Genomic DNA, 17284 nt, shown 5'->3' on the forward strand with positions numbered 1-17284 from the left:
GTTCAAAGTCGTGCTTTCAATTTCTATACAACTACACTGAACCAAATCTGGAAATAAAATTTACTAGGTCATTTCAATAATTTTTAAAGTTAATCGCTTAAATACAAAGTAATGATTTATCCTGCACAAGTTATTGGAAAATCCAATAAATTCTACAAGTGTATGTTGTTGATGAATAACATACTAAAAAGTATAGGAAAATCTAATGAATACGATGAGCCTAATAATCGTAATCAAATATATTGGAAAATCCATTAATTTTCACATGTTTATCTATAAATAGATTTTATATTTTTCATATCTAATAAATTTACTAACAATTCGCACCGACTCGATCAATTTGTAAGTTCTTTACTAACAGGCTCACGCTTGTGAGCCTGCTTGGAAAGCACAAATTTGTGGCTAACATCAGCAACAGCTGTGATGGATTTAAATCCTGAATATTTGTCCAGATAGTCGAGGCCCAGCCGCAATATCGCGCATCTGAGTGTAGTGTGTCTAGGCTGCTGCTGTCGTCGAAAAAAACACGAGACATATGTGGACCCGTACGATTCCGGAAGAAAACCTTTTACTTTGGTCAGGAAACCAATAAATGGCCATAACACAAATGAAAAATAAAAGCACCTAGGCCGTAAACAACAAAAGCGATGAAGGTAAGTAATGAAAACTTTTTGTAAAATGAAAACTTTAATGTTTTTCTACCCTCCGTACAGCTCAACAAAGTACGGCAGATGCAATAGAAAACTCCACCATCCGGCCGGACAAACACCGGAGCAGAATCTACAAACAGTATGAACACCGGGACAGAACAACCAGCACCACTATATCAACAGCAGCAGCAGTAAACATCACTCTGGCGGAAGAAAACACCATCAGTCTGCCAGTTCCTCAGCGACGGTTACATCCAGACACCATGCAGCCACCAACTATCGTACCGGACATCTCCCGGATGGTTCACAAGAAGTGAACCAGCTTAGCAGCAGCCACAGCCGCGAAATCAGAATTTCTTCTCCCAAAACGGAAGCGCACCAGGCGGCGGAAGTGGCTCAGGCGGCGGAAGTGGCTCAGGCGATTGGATGGAACAGAGTGGAATTGATGTTGGTTCTAGTGTTTCCATTATGATCTAATCTGTCCAACCCATGAGGGAACGGATGCAACAGCCTACCTCATGCTGGTAAAATAGTGACAGGATAAGTTAAGCTTTGATTAATTAAGAACATTTTTATTTTAGGAAAAGAACGATCAACCTTTTAATACAATAACCAGAATAAAAAATAGTCCCTGAAAATCTTCTGAAACGACGAGGTGGAACATTTGTTTTTATCACGGCGGAACCAGAGGAGTCAGCGTTGGAAACAGCAACTAATTAGTCAGCATCTTTAGAATTCAGAATTGCATCCGTGGCCCAGGTTCCAATCATGAGGGCCTTGGAGGTAGCACCAACATTGCCCCTGCGTTTTTATATTTTCATTCCGAGTTTTTTTTTTAATTTTGTTTTAGGTAAAAATCACATGCTGAAAGCATACATCTGATTCTCGAAACTGCCGGAATTCAGCGAAGAGTTGTTATCCGTAACGATGTCGAGATATTCTTATTTCTGGAAGTGAGCGCTAACAAGAGTATCGACGCCACAATCGAATAAGTTCCCCCCCGCCCGCGGAAGAGGCACTTACAAAAACGCCTGCGGTGATATGGTGACACCATACAAATCAGATGGACACCATTAGATAGTAAAAATACGGTCGACTTATAGATTCAGTGATTAATAAAATATTATAATGCTACAAGCCCAGATGTTTCATTTTTCATAACAAATCAATTTAAATTCGAAAGAAGAACGGATAACATTCATTTCATTGTCTAGAATAATCATTTTTATCAAATTACGATTGAATAACTTTCATTGGAAATTCCTATAAAATTTATCGGGACGCTAAACTATATGTGCAAAATTTTGCGCTTACTTATAAAAAGTATTGGATTTTTTAGTAGTGCAAAAATACTAGAATTCCCAATACTGTTTATAGCCCGATTTTGTTCAGTGTATGAACGGTACTGTATATAGGGTAACGGACTTATTTTGGACCGGGTACATATTTTGGACCGGGTACATATTTTGGACCGGGTACATATTTTGGACCACCTTGTAGCTTTTTGCCAATATTTCTCTCATAAATCATGTTATTCATTAAAATTTTGAACAAATATAGTTAAAGCTACTTCTTATGATTCTAATCACATCTAAAATTTTATTTAAGTAAGCTGTTAATGGAGAGAAAATTGAAAATTAAGTTTTGATTTTTCATAGTTGGATCGAATCAGGGCCATTTTAGGAGGACGTGCCATTATTGGAGTCAACTTTCAAGAGGTTTGCTGCATAGCTGTGATGAATTTTACAAATATAAACATGTTCACAGCTATGATAAAACACGTAAAAACTTTTTTGCAAGCTCGAAAAAGCAAAATAACTGGTCTTAATAGTAATTTGACCCATGTCGAAAATAGGTCCTACTGTATTCCTTAGGTACTTATTTTGGACCACTCACCATAACCTGGGCATTTAACTTGATATTAAATGTTCATGAACGTAAAAAAACGTTGTACGACGATATGAAAGAATTATGCACACTATTTCAATCAGTCATTATGAATAAAATTTGAAATTTAAGCATGATTTTATTCAATCAGCTCGCCAAAGCCCAAACTCGCCATAAGACGAGGTTCACTTTAATCGGCACAAAACTAAGCCAATCATAGTTTTAACTTACTTTTTGTGCACTATGCTTTGAATCACGTGAATCTAACAATCGACATTAATGGCAACTGTTTGATAAGCAGTTGTGAAAAGCTACAGCTTAAAGAAGCCTCAAAACATGAAAACTTGCACTTGCACCAATTTTTTTTATTAAGTCATTGTTTTTTATGCTTCATGAAAAATTATTGAAAGTTTGGTCTAAAAGTTTCAACCATTTAGGATTGCCAGTAAAATAAGTGTATTCAGGAATGATTTTCGAGAAAAAAAACTTGGGTAGGTAGAAGAAACGAAAAATAAAACTCGTCTAAAGGAGGGGTTTGGAAAAAAACGACAACAAATCAGCAAATATGCAACAAGTTTAAATTTTGTAAAATTGAAATATCTCAGTTAATATTAGAATAATTTTATCAAATAATATATTCAATTATAGCTATATACGTTTCAAAACTTGGGAAAAGGTGGTTGAAATGTGCAACTTTTAGAAGCGATAAAGTACTAAAAATCTAGTTTTTCAGCCCCTGTAGTTATGCAATTAAAAAAAACTGTTGGAATTACTCCAACGATAGATTTTATCCTAGAACAAAGTTAGTATCAAACTTAAAACTGAATTTTTGTGAAAAAATCTGGCTTTTAGATGGCTAAAAAGATAGCATAAATCTCGCACATTTTTATCTTTTTGAATCTATCTACACAACTGAAGCCAAACCAAATCCACTAAGGATTTGGAAGTCAAAATGCATCAATTGATGTCGTGAAGTTCATAATGTCAGACTTTCTCAACTTATCATTGGGTCGCCTGAAGGAGATTTGCGTTCTGAAAATTGAGCCTAAAGATAAGCCAACTGGCCAGTATTGAACACTGCACTTACTGCAGAACAAATTTCGTCAAGATTTCAGTGTGCTGTGAGAATTTTCATAACATTTTGTGTGTTCTATATAACAGGAATTTTACTGTTTTCATTCTTATCGAACTAACAAAACTTGACTAGTCTCTAACAATAAGAAAAGACAAAATTATCTGAATAATTCGCATAAATGCGCATCGATCGCTGTCGAAATATAGCAAAATTTAGAAAAAAAATTATTTAGTTTAAGGGTGGTCCAAAATAGGTCCAAAGGGTGGTCCAAAATAGAAACCTGGTGGTCCAAAATACTGACCACAGTAATGATTGAAGGATCGTGTTTTTAGGCTTAAATCTTGTTACATTGCAACAAACGACGATATATTTCGATAGAAAAAGCCTTGATCTTCGTTATGAACGGATAAAGCAGTTGAAAATTGTAACATATGCTTATTTATTCCAGAAAATTGCATAGCCACTTCCCAAAGCGGTCCAAAATAGGTCCGTTACCCTAGTAGGGTGTATTTCCTATCGGGAAAGTTACAAGTTTGACAGCAACTGCCAAACAAGCGTAACTATAAGGCGTCAAACGACAAAAAAAAGAGCACTGCACGCTAACTTTTGGCTACCCCTTAAAGGCGTAAAAATGACCCGTTATTGAGAACCCTCGCGATCTGTCAAATAACGGGTCAATTTATCGGATCAATATTACCCCTTATTTCAAGAAGCTTGATTCCCTTCAAAAGGGGTAGTTTTAGATGTTGTCGAATCCGCAAAGCGTTATTTTTAGTCAGTCAAACTGATAATGATGAGGAAGGTTGTAAGTATTTCATTGAAAATTCACATTGTTTTCTTTTAGAAATTATATTGTTCATTCTTTTATTCCAGCACTGCACAGTTCCGGAGTACGTTGCGGATAAGATTATGCATGGTTCCAAACCCAATCGCGGAGGATCAACTTTGATGGTAAACCAAGTGATAGCGATACAAAATTATTTTAAGTTTTAAATTATTCTCATTAAAATAAACTGAAAGAAATGTGATATTTGGATGTTCTTTATTTCCAAGCAAACATATTTCCCAAAAGCTGCCCCTGAAATTTCCATTCAAATAAGGGGTAATGATCTGATACATGCGTTTCAAATAAGGGGTAATTTTCATCCGCTGAAGCGTTATCAAGCTGAGTACCCCTTAAAGGGTACAGCCGCTTTATCCTTAAAAAGGAGTTCTCCCAGTCTTATTGAATAACGGGTCAAAAGTATTCGTTAAGGGGTAGCCAAAAGTTAGCGTGTGGCGATATGAGGCTTCGCTCCTCAGGCCATCAAACTGAAAAACCAACAACAACAACAACAAAACCTTCAAAACGTGTGGAACTATTATTAATCGAAAAATACAGATTTTTCATGTAATAAACGTAAAATTGCTGTCCTAATATGAGTCTAGGAATAGTGGCTAGCCTCACCGGTGAAAATCCATCCGTAAAAGTAGGCAAAGAATCGGTTAAATCAAATTAATTACCTTCACTCAAACCCAAATTCCCGTTTCCGCAGGAACTATATCAATCATGGCAGAAACTCTACTGGACCGACCGAGACTCCGGTTCCGTGGTTTTACTGCAAATGTGCATAGACCTCACCGGATACAAATACCGGATGGTTTCCGAGGAACCGGAAAACATTGAGAACTGGGCCGATTTTGTAACCAACAAAATCTTGAAGGCGGTAAGTGTGTAGGCATAGAATTTTGAAAAGGGCGAATTGTGCCAAATGTTAACTAATTGTTTCTTAATTGGACGCTGAATTTCCTATTACAGTTTTTTTAAACTCTATTTTTTTATATTACCATTGGGTACTATTGGTAAGAACCATATTTATAATTTTTTTTTAAATGAAAAATCAAACTGGACGCCATAGTACTTTGAAATATACAAGGTATATTCCGCTCTCTTTCAACGTATTAGTAGGAGGCCACGAAAAATGGTTACTTATGGAAAAAACTGGCAAATGTATGGAATTTATCATAAAATCACATTTTTCTTAAAATTTACAAGCATTGAAATTATGAGAAAAATATGCACTTATGCATTTTAATGCAACAAAAAATATTTGGCTTTTCAACATCTCTAAAAGTATTATTTTCCATGTACTATGACTGGACACAAGAAAAAGATTTTTTTTGTTCTTTGTAGGATTATGAAGAAGTAAGCATTATTGCAGATTCAACAGTGCAGAGCGCTTTGCATAAGTTCCTCGAGCTGTTGATCGTCCAGGATAGACGTCAGCTTTTACAAGATAACATTTGGATGGTTAGAATGATCAAACTGATGGTAGGGTTTTGCGAATCTAACGACGACGTATGCAAAATGATAGCCGGTTATCTGAGCGCGCTTATTCTGGCCCATGTGGCCGTTGTACGTGAACATTTCGAGAAAAGTGCTAAGCATGAGCCTGAAAGATCTTCGGAGCAAGATCAGGAGTCACATCAAAGGAAAAAGTTTTTACGCAGAACTGAAAAACTATTGTTGCGTAATTCGGTAGAAGGATTCAGTTATTCGATGACCTTGCCACTGATTGCAGATATCATTTGTAAGCTTTTCGAAGCTTATCCGAATGTTTATGTCTTAGACTGGAGTTTTCTCAAAGTTTTTGAGATACTCTTACAACATCGACACCTTAAAACGTTTTCACGAGTAGCCGTCTGTTTGCTTGAATTGTTGGACGATGAGAAACAATCTGAAGTTGTAATCGAGACAGTAGCCGCCTTTTTTGTTGAATGTCTAGGTGGAAAATGTGTCCGGGCAATGGTAAATTACAAAAGCCACGAACGTCATGTCATGGCTATTGTTTCCATTCTTCAAAAGTATGTATCCTTGGTACGATTTAGGCATCAGATTGTTTTGTGATTGTGTTTTTTTTTTCTTGCAGGAAAAGCATTGGAGAACCAATTTTTGACGAAGCAGTGTCTGAAGTTATCCGTCAGCACATGTTCCATCGAGATAAAGCTATTCGAGACTATGCCCTTGATTTTCATGCATATTCAATGTGCACGCCCGATGAATCGCCAGAAATGCGAAACAAAATGCTCTTGTCAATCCTTCATTTGTACTCAAAATACGACCACAGTGAGCAAAGTCTAAAGGTCCTGATCACGGATATGTGGTCGCTTGATTTCTTTCAAGATTTTCAATTTCTCTTCGATTTGCTTCATGAACAGCTGGCCATCAATGAGAAACTCTTTATATCCATGTCTTTAGTTTACGTGATTAAAATCTGTTTCAAGCTTCTTACAGACGAGCTTCAGCAGAATAATTCTACTCAATCGGTGAACCGCCCGCACCTGCAGAAGATCCTTAAAACCTTCTGTCATCAGTATCCCGAAGCATTGGAAACATTTGGCAGTAGTGCTCACGATAGAGTTTACCTCTCGTTGCTTTCACTGGCCAATGCGAAATTTCTATTTCAACTGGATAGAGATAAAATAATTGAACATTTTTTGGCTAATCTATTGTGCGCTCTGGAAAAAACGGCCAAGACTGCGAAGAATTTTGACGTTCTGCATGGCACGTTGGCTACTATCCGTACCTATCGGAATATCGTCGTCGACGTTGACTGTATGTGGACCGAACTATTGAGTACATATTTTGGGGAGTTGTGCGACCAGCGATCATCATTTACTTCGCGAAACATTGTGAGATTTAATTTTGAATTAATTATCAATTTATTCTAATTTTTTTTTATGATCCTTTACAGGGCAAAGACGATACTTTGATTGGTGATTATGTTGTCAGCCTTTCGCGCATGGCAGCCTTTCTCGAGCTGGATACCAGCTTCGACGAGCATATGCCGGTGATGCTCAAAATTGTGACCAACGATTTTCGATTGCTCGAAAAAATAGGCTTCTCTAAAAGTGAAACAGCCATATTCTATCGATTGTACAAATGCGTCCTGGCGGGTCTGGTTCGCATGTTGCATCGCAGTGATGGCAATAAAAATTCGTCGTCGGAAACGTCTGTTGACGCGAGTCTGTATGTTGCGGTCCAACCGTTCGTGGGCGCAAAACTGAAGAAACGTTCCTCGGATCTGCTTCACGTATTGATTAAACAACTGAAGCAATACAAAGATTCGCTTGCCGATAGCGTCCACATGTTTATTAGTTTGTGCGACTGTTTGCTTCTCTTCCAGCCGAAGATAAACGATCTTGGCGTCGAGGGGTTGGAGGGCACCGGTTACAATGTAAAAACTCCATTGCTGGCAATGATGGCCAAATATCTACTCAACTATCTGTTTGCCATACAATACGGTAAGTATTCTATTCTAATTTTTTATTTTTTTGGGAAAGTTTATTGGGAATCACTCTTGCTGTTGATGATGCGTAGGTACATTATATCAGTACCTACCTACAAATAAGTATAAGTATGCGTTTCATTTTGCAGTTAGAGAAACCAATTGTCACTGCGGCTTGTTCAATAGATTCGTCCTTATGAATGCATAAATCAATGCGAACAATTTAATACTTGTCCAAATTGGCATGACTCTGTAGGCAAACAGATACAAAAAAATGTTACTGCAAAATAACCTACTGATGGCATTTTCCCCAAAAGCACCCAAACGTGTCAAGAAATCAACATCTGCGCTAGTTTTCAACAAACCGATTTACAATGCACGCCATCGCAGTCATAAATTTAAGCTATCCCGATTGACTGTTTTCGTCGGCAATATTTTATGGATTCCATTCCGTGGCAATGTCGCACCGAAAATTGATTTCCTTCGGCTTTTTTAGTTTGTTTATTCCTGCGAAACAAGCAAACTTGGCTATCGTTTTTATTTTAGTCTGTAGGCTAAACAATACATCTCAGATCTTTGTATCTTTGTGTTCGAAATTGGGTTGGTAGTTTGTTTATTTGAGCGAGGGAAAAGGTGATAAAAATAACGTCTGGGTGTCATCATTATTTGTTCCTGAAAGCTCTATTTCAATAAGAACTTCGAGACTACTAAGCTGATAACTAAACGAAACACTTTCGACGTCTGTATTCCATCTTTAAATATGTTTATCTTGAGAGACCGTCAACACTTTTTCGTACAGTTAACGCGAAATTGTAAAAAAAAAACGATTTGTAAAAGTTCGCTTTTTTTAACTGATTTTTTTGCGGTTTTTTGACATCAACTAACCACCAGATAACACATTTGTTAGGAACTGACAAGAGAAACGGCACAGTGTATAATTATTTAGTTTTAGCCACGCGCACAATGGATACATCTAACTTATCCTGTGAGTTACGTTACATGTCTTACCAAATTTTACCTCATAGTGTTGACTCAAGTTACTCCATCACCCTAGACATGCTAGCGTGGCTGAGCTGCGATCGATCTTCAAGGCTAATTTAAACTAATCTCGTTTTATTCCTGAACCATTTTCGGGGGTTTTTCTTTGAGTCACGTGATGTGACTGGTGAAATTTTAACTTTAGTGTTCTGACTCCAAAAACGCTTCAGGTAAGTTCAGGAGGTTAGCGCCGAAGACCGATCGCAGGTTATCTGAGGCTCAAAGGGCTCTGGAGTCAGTACGATGAGGTGAAATTTGAACTCATGTCACGTGTTTCGTAGAAAAAGCTCTAATGCGCAAATCGGTGCGTGCTGATTATGGTTCGTTCTGTTTCGTTTGGGAAATTTGCTATTGGATTGACAATTTCTGATCAGCTCTGGAATTTCTAGCATTTGTTTTAACTTTTAAGCATTCACATACACATGCCATGTCATGTCATTTCTGTCATGAATTCTTTCTTTCTTTCTGATAGAGAGCAAACGCTCTACTAATTGATGCATTTCAGTTGGTATAAAACTTTATTAGAACAAAAAGCAGCTCCAGCTACATTTCAAAGGCATGATGATAGGCAACCAAATTTTATTCCAATATTCAACAAGTTAGTATCATTTTCAATCTCACAATTAAAACTGAAACAATTTAAAACTTCATTCATCCGCGCCCTCTTCCTCCTCGTCGTATTCGCCCTCCTCGTCTGCCGTGGCTTCCTGGTACTGTTGGTATTCGGACACCAGATCGTTCATGTTGCTCTCGGCTTCCGTGAACTCCATTTCGTCCATTCCCTCTCCCGTGTACCAATGTAGGAAAGCTTTGCGCCGGAACATGGCCGTAAACTGTTCGGCTATTCTTTTGAATATTTCCTGTATCGCCGTCGAATTTCCGATAAAGGTGGACGACATTTTCAAACCACGCGGAGGAATGTCGCACACAGCTGTCTTCACGTTGTTGGGAATCCATTCCACGAAGTAACTGCTGTTTTTGCTCTGTACGTTCAACATTTGTTCGTCCACCTCTTTCATTGACATCCTCCCTCGGAATATTGCTGCAACTGTTAGGTACCGGCCGTGCCGTGGATCACATGCAGCCATCATGTTCTTAGAGTCAAACATTTGCTGGGTGAGCTCGGGGACAGTTAGCGCGCGATACTGCTGAGATCCTCGCGAAGTCAGAGGAGCGAAACCAGTCATGAAAAAGTGCAAACGTGGAAATGGAACCATGTTGACGGCCAGCTTACGTAAATCAGCATTCAGTTGACCGGGAAAACGTAGACAGGTCGTTACACCGGACATCGTTGCCGAAACAAGATGGTTCAGATCGCCGTATGTGGGTGTAGTAAGTTTCAACGTCCGGAAGCAGATATCATAGAGCGCCTCGTTGTCGATACAATACGATTCGTCTGTGTTTTCCACCAGCTGGTGCACGCTTAGCGTTGCGTTGTATGGTTCCACCACAGTATCAGAAACCTTAGGCGAAGGGACCACAGAAAAGGTGTTCATTATTCTGTCTGGATACTCTTCACGAATTTTGGAGATCAGCAGAGTTCCCATACCTGGACGTAAGAAGAGTTACATTGAAGATAAAAAAAGTTGATTTAAAATACTTTTTCATTTTACCTGATCCCGTACCACCTCCCAAAGAATGCGTGAGTTGGAATCCCTGCAGGCAATCGCAGCCTTCCGATTCTTTGCGAACCACGTCTAGAACGGAGTCAACTAGCTCAGCTCCCTCGGTGTAGTGTCCCTTAGCCCAATTATTACCGGCGCCAGACTGTCCGAAGACAAAATTGTCCGGCCGGAATAATTGTCCGAAAGGGCCAGCGCGCACCGAATCCATCGTACCCGGTTCAAGATCCACAAGAACCGCCCGCGGTACATATTTACCACCGGTCGCTTCGTTGTAGTATACGTTGATCCGTTCTAGCTGCAGGTCACTGTCGCCGCAGTACGCTCCGGTAGCATCGATTCCGTGCTCATCGGAGATAACCTCCCAAAACTTGGCTCCTATCTGGTTGCCACATTGGCCAGCCTGAATGTGCACTATTTCACGCATTTTGACCTTCTTCCGAACAAGATAGATTCAATTTTTGAAATCCCGTAATTTACTCCAGGAATGAAACGGAATCTAGAGGCATCCAAGAAAAATCCGGAACCAACTCAAACGCGTCCTACTTCTAGGTTGGTGAAAATCGAAGTGAAAATTTTTTCTCGGTCGTACGAGCCCGTCAAGGATACTGTCTCATTTCACGGCATGCCATGATTGATCCATAATACACCCAACAGTTCGGAATTCAACATGTGCTTTCTTCTGCAAGGGCGGGAAAATCTATAAAGTAAGGAACAGTCGATTAGGAAAGTGGAAGGCTCGCCACGTTGGAGTGGGAAACAAAATGCGACATCCTGTCTTTCTATGTACCTAGGTACTACTGTGGGCTAGAACATGGGTGACGACAGTCAGTTTGTTATGAAAATACACAGTCATGTGACTCGTCAAGCATGTTTATTTCAGTTTCATATAAGGTGAACCTTCTTGGACAAACGTATTGAACACGTAAGGGTACATCTGATGGACTGTAACGAAAGGTGGAATGATGTCGTCGGTGTTGCAGGTTCACCAATTCTCACACCCTCTGGAGAGCGACATAAAAGTAACCCACAATCAAGAGTAATTTAAAATGGCATTGCATTCCAATATTGCATGTTTGGTCATGTTTTTCAATACCTGTATGAGTGGAAGCATTGGAAAGCACGAATTGAACCGGTGTGGACAGTCAAGTCCAGTGATTGACCCCGGTGATTCTTCTAGGGAAGAATGTCGGCGACCAAACCGCCGACACATATTGTTACGTAATGACAAGAATGTTCTATTAGTTTTTTTATTGCTTCATACTTTTATTATCTCCAAATGCGTTTGTTGCAACATCGCATACGCTTAGATATAGTGTTTAAAACTGGAATTAATTTTTCTGTTTGGGTTTACAGCTAATAATTACTGTATCCCAATTCACTTTTATTTTTTGTCAAGGTGACTGACACCAGCGATAATCTGTGGTAAAACTGTGGGGATTCCCAAAATGCAGAGTGGACTAGCACACCGGGATTAACTAAACAAAAAGGAACTTCGGAACTTCCGGACAAACGAAGAAAGAACTCGGTCTAATATAAAAGTAAACAGCTTTATTGAAGAGCGTCTTATTGCGCGCACGCTCAATTCACGAGTAATTGAGGAAGTATGACACGTTTAGTCGCTTCTAATCAACGTTGAGTAAAACGGTGGGCATTGTAATTATCCTTCACTCCTCCTCAATGACCACTGTTGATCGTCAAACCAAGAAGATAGTACGTGGTCTGAAACTTGTTGGCTCCCAGCGGTTTTGTGAGGGTATCCACTACCATTTGCTCCGTTGGCCAGTACACCAACTGCAACTGCTTCTGGTCAACAAGATCCCTGGTAAAATGTTGTTTGGATCTCTTATTGACCTTTTCCGCCTTGACGAAACTCCTACAACTCTGGTTGTTTCGTGTATGATAGTCGCCGTGTTTTGAGGTTGCCCTAGATCAGCCATTAGTCTTCGTAGCCAAATGAGTTATTGGGAAGCCTAATTAAGCTGACGAACTTCGCCTCCATTGATGAAAGTGTCACACTCGACTGTTTGTGACAATTCCAAACAATGGGAGCAGATCCAAAAAAGAAAATGAATCCGCTAGTTGATTTTCGGCTTCCTTGGTCGCCTGCCCAATTCGCATCAGAGTAGATCATCCATTGCGAGGTCCGAAAGTTAATTCGACATCCTTATCGCCTTCCAATCGGTTCCCGTCGGAGAACTAACTTTTCTCTCCAGTAAGCCAAGGCATGAATGCCACGTCAGGTCTAGCATTCACCGCTCTGTATAGTAGGGCGCCTACCAGACTTCTATACAATGGGGCTTATTCTGCGACGCGAGTGACTTGACTCACGAAATTTCACTTCCTCGTCCTGCCTGACTCCAGAAAATGCTTTAGCAAAGAAATTTGTGTATCGATGAGTTCTGAAGACCAATAGCAGCTCATACGAACGAAAAATTCGAGACTTAGAGAGGCTATTTAAGCCAGCAAAATGATATGAAATTTCGTGAATCACGTCACTCGCGTCGCAGAATAAGCCCCAATGTATTGTCTTCGAATAGTTTCTGTGGGTCGTCTGCTTGATCAGGCAACGGTGTCTCCTCCTCACCATGGAACACCTCATGACCGTCTTCGCCACGGAACAATCCAGAAACATTTTCAATGGCCGAATCCCAACCTTCAAACTCGTCGGAACCTTCCTCGTCTGGTAAACGCATCGGGAGCTCGATAATATTTTCATCGAAAGTCGTTGGATCCTTCTCCAATAGCTCAGATCCATCATCAAGCTCGATGAACTTCGCATCTCTACTAACAGTTACACGGTTAGTAACACGATCAAGAAATGAAAGTCTGGTCCTCGGAATATCCAACAAATGTTCGTCTAACAGCTTTATGGTCTAGTTTCGTGCGTTTGGAATCCGGAACGTGTACATACGCCGCACAACCAAACACACGGAGATGATTGATATTCGGTCTGCGTCCTGTCCAAAGCTCGTATGGGTTTTTGACAACAACTCACGATGGTAAACGATTTGCGAGTATGTTGCCGTCATGACTGCTTCGCCCCGGTACAGCTTTTCCATATTCGCATCGCACAGTAAACATTTCGCCATCTCCAGCAAGGACCTATTTTTCCTCTCGGCGACACCATTTTGTTGATCTGTTCTGTGGAGATTCTCTACCGCGGAAACCAGGTGGAACTTTATTTTCTTTGTCAGCAAAAGTCGGATTTTTCTCAATCCTGTTTGGAGTGCAGGAATTTTTGATGTTTTTTGGGAGAAGGCGCTTACGCTTCCGAGAGCCTCCTGTAGAGAAAACTGGTTGTACTTCGTCAGCCACAGACAAGTCATCATTATCGACTGGAAGCACTGAAAAAATGTTACCAGATTGAGATTGGGTCGGTGGAGAGGTGCTCTTCAATATGGCGGCATAAGATCATTTTGAACGTTCATTAAGTGAATCTCGCTTCTGTTTATCCCAGCTTGCCCCCGGGTGAGACCCCGCAATACATATACATTTCTGTTCTACTGCTGAGCATGCTCCTTTCACACGATTCTCCCCACAATGCAAGCAACGCTCTTGTTGCAGCAATGCAAAGCCCTAACTTGAACTTCCACTGCATTAGGCGAGGCACATAAAGGCGTTCTGGAAGCCTTAAAATTCCGTCAATCAAGACGTAATGAGGGACGGCTGTTCCGACAAAGGTCACTCGAATCGAGACCGAAGGCTTATAGGTACTTTGTAACGCCATCAACGATGAATGCAGTCATGAGTTGACGACAATCCTAGATTTCGACCAGAATCAAATCAAGGCTCTGCCGTGATATTATCGTATTCAGCCGCCCAACTCGATTCAGTGATCACACGCTCGATCTCTACGTCTCGAGACGGAATATAGACCTGATATTCTAAATTTAAAAAAAAAATGCTAGCAAGAATACCGTGTGGGGCCTTCCGGTCTGGTTCCGGTGTTTTATACACATTAAAAAAAACTTGATACTTTTCCGATGGCAATCGGAACTCTAGGTTAGTTGTGTTATATGAATTAGCATTCATGTGTTGAATTATTACATCGTTTTGATGTTATATTTCAAAATTTTAAATAATTTTTCCCATTTATTAGGAAATTTCAATAGTATATCATAAAACAATAAGCAAAACAGAGGGGGGTCGAAATCATATAATAGAAAGGCACGTTATTATTACAGATTGGTCAGAAAATGCTGCTTACAAGCAGAAGCAGTTACTGGATAAATATATCCAGTTCTACAGTATGCATCACTCCCTGCCTCAAGTCACCGACACTCACTACATAATCGCCAATTATTCGGAGGAAACCCGGTTCGAAAAAGGCATCGAACACCTAATGGTAGCTATTCATCGCCGGGATCCGTCCGGATTTGCCGAGGTAATCTGTAAAGCTGCATTCATGCTTCTGCAGCAGTACATGTCGGAAACCAGTCTTAAGGTAAATTTAGGTCAAAATGACGGATTGCAACTGTTATTTTGAATATTTCCTTAAATTTTCAGCGATTCTTTATCAAATTTAAACTCTTTGCAACGACTAAATTGGCTGGAGATGAATCTGTAAAAGTAAACATAGTCAACGTATTTTCTGAGGTGGTTGAAAAGATTCTCAAGCATTGGATGGATACCGCCGTTGACGCAAACCATGGCGAGATGTTGAAGCTGATCGAACCGGTTTTGATCCATGTACCAGAAGACAAACGTTTAACATTGTAAGTACTCTCATAAAGATTTCAATTTTCTTGTAAAGCAAAATGGTTTTCCGTTCTCCTTAGCGAACCTTTACTTCGAAACCATGCTGAGTACGAGAATATTTCGGAAATTCAACGAAAATCGGTGCATCGTTTCATCAAAAAATTTTGCCGTAGCAACTGAGAACTTTCCAATGTGTATACGGTTTGTTATTTTTTTTGTTATTATTTTTCTAACAATTTTCAAACATTTTTACAGTGCAACGATTGAATGAATGAACCCAAAAGGTTTATGATCCAAAATAAAAAAAACAACAAACATTGCATACTTAAGCCTAGTCCACACTAGGCAACATGAACTGCAATTTTTGTTATGAGACGAACTTTGTTGTCTGTTGTTGTTGTTGGAAAGCTGAGACGGTCTCAGTGTCTCCCGAAGAAAATGGGAGACGCTGAGACCGTCTCGAGACGAGCCGTCTCCTAGTGTGGACTAGGCTTTATAATCCTTTGTAATACCCGTGATATTGAAGGCATTTGAGCAGCGTTCTCTACAAGTAATGTTTGGCTGACTATCTCTTTCCCTCTCCGTTTGTCCTCTTTGCTGATCAGTATCAGATCCCGCGTGACCGGGATCAGTATCCCGTCGATAGTGCGCCAAGAGGATTTGTCGCGGCACATCTCGATTACTACTTTTCCTAAAAGCTATTGATCTTCGACTATAACTTTTTATTTTCATATTTCTCTGTCGATCTTCCTTTTTCTTCTAAACAAGAGTTAAGCTAAGCATACAAATTGTAAAAATACAAAACGAGTTTGGCTCCTTAAAGCCTATTAAAGGTATGAGCCGTTTCAAATAAAGAAAATTTTAAAAAAATCTCGATTATTACAACATATTTAGCGTCCAAAGTAGCAGGTTGCTCGGACCTTGACTTTTTGTCGATTCCTCCGTATTCACGCATACCGAGCAAATTGACGAACTGTAAAGCTTAAACTGGAAGAAGCTGTGTCATGTAGAACTAAACCTTGACTTGAGCCGAACAGAAATAATCATCAAATAATAATCAAACTTTTATAGTGTCCCTTCGTCGCGGGTAAACACTTCAGAATTTAAAATTTTCGGAGGTAAGGGAAAGTATTAGAGAAACATGAGGTATCAAAGAAGGGAAGAACATTAGCCGTAAATATCATGAATTTTTCGAAAAAGATTCAACGGCTCACCGACGGGACTTGAACCCGCAATCTCTGTTTTAGAACAACAGCGCGTTAGCCAATTCCTCCATAGTGAACATGCTTTTGCCACTGATCATACTGACTGGACACTCGATTTCGTTTTTTCCAACAGTACGCAATGTCGATTCCAGAGTGCGCATCGATCGATTTGAAGAAATGCTATCCCAGTTAGGAAATGCCACCCAACTTTCAAAATAAAACACGCAATTTCTACGATAAAATCGGGCCAAACAGGACTATTCTTCCTACAGGGCATTTTCTGTAAATTTTTTCAGGTTCGCTATCTGCCGTCGGTATTGCGAACCTGCAAAATCTAACACAAAAAATTAGACAGAAAGTGCAGCAGAAAGTGGAAGTTGTCCGTAACGACGGCACCGGTTTCAGACCGTTCCTATATAGCTGGATGTTGTCATATGCAAATAATGGGATGCGGTCCTGGAGAAAGGTTTTCCCTGAGCTGCCAGAATGCCGATTTTATTCCAAATCGCCAAAGGAAAGCAGATACTCTCCTTGCAATCATGCGGATGGAAAAGATCTGAGAATAAAATAAAACGATAGTGAAAATCTGAAAAATCCTTAAGCCTAGTCCACACTAGGAGACGGTTCGTCTCGAGACGGTCTCAGCGTCTCCCATTTTCTTCGGGAGACACTGAGACCGTCTCAGGTTTCCAACAACAACAACAGACAACAAAGTTCGTCTCATAACAAAAATCGCAGTTCATGGTGCCTAGTGTGGACTAGGCTTTACAACTTGTTATTTCAATCTTCGAAGAATTTTTCTTTTCGCGTTGAACTCCGTTGTAAATATCAGCATATA

The 17284-nt window shown here is 39.8% G+C and overlaps 2 protein-coding genes and 1 long non-coding RNA gene across 3 annotated transcripts in view; 2 read left to right on the top strand and 1 right to left on the bottom strand.

Moving 5' to 3' along the window:
• The first annotated feature begins 329 nt into the window (after positions 1-329).
• LOC129759072 (uncharacterized) lies at positions 330-1752 on the top strand. Its single transcript, XR_008740123.1, has 4 exons — positions 330-653; positions 714-1174; positions 1232-1433; positions 1501-1752. It is a non-coding gene; the product is annotated as an uncharacterized LOC129759072 (long non-coding RNA).
• Positions 1753-4937: 3185 nt separating this feature from the next.
• The window catches only part of LOC129759065 (uncharacterized), a 30583-nt gene continuing 18236 nt past the window's right edge, over positions 4938-17284 (top strand). Inside the window, exons 1-8 of the mRNA XM_055756479.1 lie at positions 4938-5081; positions 5148-5318; positions 5786-6456; positions 6522-7284; positions 7347-7896; positions 14728-14987; positions 15050-15258; positions 15322-15442. Coding sequence (XP_055612454.1) covers positions 5031-5081; positions 5148-5318; positions 5786-6456; positions 6522-7284; positions 7347-7896; positions 14728-14987; positions 15050-15258; positions 15322-15421 — 2775 coding nt within the window. The 5' untranslated portion in view covers positions 4938-5030 and the 3' untranslated portion in view covers positions 15422-15442. The remainder of the gene's footprint in view (positions 5082-5147; positions 5319-5785; positions 6457-6521; positions 7285-7346; positions 7897-14727; positions 14988-15049; positions 15259-15321; positions 15443-17284) is intronic.
• On the bottom strand, positions 9418-11133 carry LOC129759068 (tubulin beta chain-like). The gene is made up of 2 exons (XM_055756481.1): positions 10532-11133; positions 9418-10467 (listed from the first exon to the last, which is right to left on the bottom strand). Exons 1-2 carry the CDS (start codon positions 10965-10967, stop codon positions 9566-9568), a joined length of 1338 nt encoding a protein of 445 aa, XP_055612456.1. The 5' UTR covers positions 10968-11133; the 3' UTR covers positions 9418-9565.

Source organism: Uranotaenia lowii, unplaced genomic scaffold (assembly GCF_029784155.1).
Source record: "Uranotaenia lowii strain MFRU-FL unplaced genomic scaffold, ASM2978415v1 HiC_scaffold_10, whole genome shotgun sequence".
Taxonomy (NCBI): domain Eukaryota; kingdom Metazoa; phylum Arthropoda; class Insecta; order Diptera; family Culicidae; genus Uranotaenia; species Uranotaenia lowii.

Excerpts from the sequence above, each read along its gene's own strand:
- LOC129759068 (XM_055756481.1), bottom strand. The coding sequence starts at position 10,967 with ATGCGTGAAATAGTGCACATTCAGGCTGGCCAATGTGGCAACCAGATA. Across the intron at positions 10,468-10,531 it reads GGGAGGTGGTACGGGATCAG|GTATGGGAACTCTGCTGATC; the intron begins GTAAAATGAAAA and ends TCTTACGTCCAG.